Raw genomic sequence first — 4,102 nt, 5'->3', positions numbered from 1 at the left:
CCCTTATCTGACTGGTGTTGGTAGGTAAAATAGGCTCTAGAACAATGTGTCCAAAGCAGAAGCACTACAGCATTACAAAGCTGTTAATGAATATTTGTCTTTTTTAAAGTGTGATATTAGTTATTGATTCTTTCCCACTTAGGCATTGCCTCCATGCTGGTGTCCTTATTGATTGGACTGTACTACAACACCTTAATAGCCTGGATCATGTGGTATCTCTTCAATTCCTTTCAAGACCCACTACCTTGGACCCAGTGTCCTCTCAATGACAATGGGACAGGTATTTACAGATACACACATTTTCAGACCACACATATACATGCACACCAAAGCACCCCACCTGAATCTTTGTTTATACATATTTCTTGCCCTTTCAGGGTTTGTACCAGAGTGTCAAAGGAGCTCCACCGTGGATTACTACTTTTACCGAGTGACTCTGAATAGTTCGGCCTCTATAGCTGAGTCTGGGGGAATCCACTGGCCCATAGTAGCCTGCCTGTTGGCTGCCTGGACAGTCATCTGTATCTGCTACATACGGGGGATCGGCACTTCAGGCAAGGTTTGTCGAACCTTCAGTCAAACAGTATGCATGCCTGAAAGTCCACTGTCAAAATTATGACGTTTTTTTCCTTGTCATGACCTCAGGCCGTATACGTCACAGCCATTCTGCCTTACATAGTGCTGGCCATCTTCCTGATCCAAGGACTGACTCTTAAAGGCGCCCTGAGTGGAATAAAGTTCCTTTTCACACCAAACGTACGTTTCAAATTGCTATCGTAAAAAAAAAGAAAAGAAACAAAAAAGAGCCAATTATATATCTCTCAAAACATAGACATCACTACTCCCTTTTGCAGATTGATGAGCTCAAAAAACCAACAACTTGGCTGGATGCAGGTGCCCAGGTCTTTTATGCCTTTAGCTTAGCATGGGGTGGACTCATCTCCTTCTCAAGCTACAACCCTGTTCAGTAAGATCATTTATATTTTGCTAGTAGCAGCCATTCTCAGACATGGTGTATCCTAAATCTTTTGGCTTTTTTTCTTTTCCCAAGCAACAACTGCATGCAAGACGCCATGATCCTGTCAGCCGTAACTGGCTTCACCTCAGTCTATGCTGCCACAGTCACCTACTCCATCATTGGCTTCAGGGCCACAGAGAAATATGACAACTGTAACAGCGTGTGAGTAGTCACAGGGTTTGGGGTTAGGGTAGTAGTCTTAAAAGTGTACTCTACTTTATTTTGCATTTCAAAGAGCATTTTAAAGGCACAGTTGGCAATCAAATAGTAAAAGAAGGGGTAGTTTTGTCTTCATTAGTAATATCTTTAAATACTCCAGTAGAACTGTATTTTATATATTTTTAATTATGAGAACTGCAGATTTTCCATCTGTTACTCAAATTCTTTAACTATGTGCATATACTCAAAATTATCGGGTCAAAAATATTAATTGGATTTCTAACATTGACTCAAGTAATGTAGAGTTACTAATCAGTGGCATATTTTGCCCCTAGAAACATCATGAAATTATTAAATGCATTTGACCTTCCTGAAGACAGCATCACTACAAGCAACTATGAGGCAGCATTTAATCACCTCAACAGCTCTTTTCCCGATATTGTTCTTGGTTTGGACATTGAAACCTGTGACATGCAGAAACTTCTCAGTGAGGTGACTATACTGATGAATTCCCAGTTTTTATTGTTTTTTATTTTGTACTCTTATCTGCATTGTCACTAACGTGTTTGTGCAGGGAGTGGAGGGAACGGGTCTGGCTTTCATTGTGTTTACAGAAGCCATCGCCCAGATGCCTGGTTCTCCAGCCTGGTCTGTCCTCTTCTTCATCATGCTTCTCTGCTTGGGACTCTCAACCCTGTTTGGCAACATTGAGGGAGTAGTGGTCCCACTGAAAGACCTGAATCTGATACCTAAAAACTGGCCCCAAGAAGCAGTAACTGGTATTCAGTTTCGTACTGGCTTTGCACCAGATGAACTGATTGTCCGATTTCTTTTTTAACACAAGTTGCCTTGTTTTTGTGCATGTGTGTTTCAGGAGTGACATGTGCTGTCGCCTTTGTCCTCTCCCTCCTGTTTGCACAGTATTCAGGGATTTATTGGCTAACTCTCTTTGACAACTTTGCTGGATCTGTTCCACTTCTGACCATTGGATTCTTTGAGATGATAGCTGTTGTTTACATCTACGGCATAGACAGGTTAGTTTGTAAAGCTCATGTATTTGGTTAACATGGTATTATATGATACTCGGCAGCCTACTGCAAAATTACCACATTAGCAGCCACACGTGCACAAAAAGTACTGTTTGTGTTTGAAAAGGCAGTCATCAAGCTGTACCTGTTCAGTTAAAGCTCATATTAACAATGGGAAAATAATACCTGTGTAATGTAAAAGGTGTTGGTCCTTTGCTTTATGGACAATGTCTTTCTGGTCATTGTGTCCATGTTTATTGATTACTCTCTTTATATTGTATCCATTTTATCATAACCCTGTGATATGCACATGTTTTGTAACCTCTGTGCTCTGGTTTCTACAGTCCCCTCCAAAAGTATTGGAACAGTAAGGCAAATTCCTTTATTTTTGTTGTTCACTGACATTTGGGTTTAAGATCAAAAGATGAGTATGAGACAAGAGTTCAGAATTTCAGCTTTTATTTCCTGGTATTCACATCTAGATGTGTTCAACTCAGGACATACCACCCTTTGTTTGAACCCACCCATTTTTCAAGTGAGCAAAAGTAATGGAACAAATAATCTTTAAGTAAATAACATTTAATATTTGGTGGCATAACCCTTGCTTGCAATAACTGCCTCAAGCCTGCGACCCATCGACATCTCCAAACTGTTGCATTCTTCATTTGTGATGCTCTTCCAGGTTTTTACCGCAGCTTCTTTCAGTTCTTCTTCAGGGTGTTTCTCCCTTCAGTCTCCTCTTAAGGAGGTGAAATGCATGCTCTATTGGTTTAAGTTCAGCTGATTGACTTGGCCAGTCTAAAACCTTCCTCTTTTTCCCCTGATGAAGTCCTTTGTTTTGTTAGCAGTGTGCTTTGGGTCATTGTCCTGCTACATGATAAACTTCCTCCCGATTAGTTTCAATGCATTTCTCCGTAAATTGGCAGACAAAATTCATTCTGCTGCTACCAACATCAATAAATATTAATGAGCCTGTTCCAGAAGCAGCCATGCACGCCCAAGCCATGACATTACCTCCACCACGCTTCACAGATGAGCTTGTATGCTTCGGATCATAAGCAGTTCCTTTCTTTCTCCACACTTTGGCCTTTCCATCACTTTGGTAGAGATTAATCTTGGTCTCATCAGTCCATAAGATTGTGTTCCAGAACCTTTGCGGCTCATCTCTGTACTTCTCTGCAAATTTCAATCTGGCCTGATTTTTCCTGCTGATGAGTGGTTTGCATCTTGTGGTGTGGCCTCTGTATTTCTGCTCTCTGAGTCTTCTTCCAACAGTGGATTGTGATACCTTCACCCTGCACTGTGGATGTCATTGCTGATGTCACTTACTGATGTTTTGGGGGGTTTCTTCACAGCTCTCACCATATTTCCATCATCAACTACTGTTGTTTTCTTTGGCCGACCTGTTCGACGTTTGTTGCTCAGTACACCAGTGGTTTCTTTCTTTTTCAGGACATTCCAAATTGTTGTGTTTGCTCTGCCCAATATTTGTCCAATGGCTCTGGTCAATTTTCCTTCTTTTCTCAGCTTGACAATGGCTTGCTTTTCTCCCATAGACAGCTCTCATGTTGGTTTTTCCTCTTTAATAGGAAATGCAGTCTTTATAAGTTTGAACCATGGATGAAAACTTAGACTAGTCATGCCATGCAGAGCTATTTAATGTTTGGACTATCAACCTAAAAGGCAAGAAACACCCGGGCAACAAGAAACATCTGTCAGTCACATGTTCCAATAGATTTGCTCACTTGAAAAATGGGTGGGTTCAAACAAAGGGTGGTATGTCCTGAGTTGTTTAACACATCTTGATGTGAATTTCAGGAAATGAAAGCTCAAACTCTGAACACTTGTCTCATACTCATCTTTTGAACCCAAATGTCTTCAGTGAACAACAAAAACC

The 4,102-nt window shown here is 40.9% G+C and overlaps 1 protein-coding gene across 1 annotated transcript in view; it reads left to right on the top strand.

Annotated features, from left to right (window-relative positions):
• LOC123977007 (sodium-dependent neutral amino acid transporter B(0)AT1-like) overlaps positions 1 to 2,146 on the top strand; it is a 4,514-nt gene extending 2,368 nt beyond the window's left edge. The window contains exons 4-10 of the mRNA XM_046059443.1: positions 378 to 559; positions 646 to 756; positions 855 to 967; positions 1,052 to 1,180; positions 1,513 to 1,669; positions 1,752 to 1,956; positions 2,099 to 2,146. Coding sequence (XP_045915399.1) covers positions 378 to 559; positions 646 to 756; positions 855 to 967; positions 1,052 to 1,180; positions 1,513 to 1,669; positions 1,752 to 1,956; positions 2,099 to 2,130 — 929 coding nt within the window. The 3' untranslated portion in view covers positions 2,131 to 2,146. The remainder of the gene's footprint in view (positions 1 to 377; positions 560 to 645; positions 757 to 854; positions 968 to 1,051; positions 1,181 to 1,512; positions 1,670 to 1,751; positions 1,957 to 2,098) is intronic.
• Positions 2,147 to 4,102: the final 1,956 nt, after the last annotated feature.

The sequence above is a fragment of the Micropterus dolomieu genome, linkage group LG09 (assembly GCF_021292245.1).
Source record: "Micropterus dolomieu isolate WLL.071019.BEF.003 ecotype Adirondacks linkage group LG09, ASM2129224v1, whole genome shotgun sequence".
NCBI classification, from domain to species: domain Eukaryota; kingdom Metazoa; phylum Chordata; class Actinopteri; order Centrarchiformes; family Centrarchidae; genus Micropterus; species Micropterus dolomieu.
The sequence above is the reverse complement of the archived record's forward strand: the minus strand, read 5'-3'. Positions and strand labels throughout refer to the sequence as shown.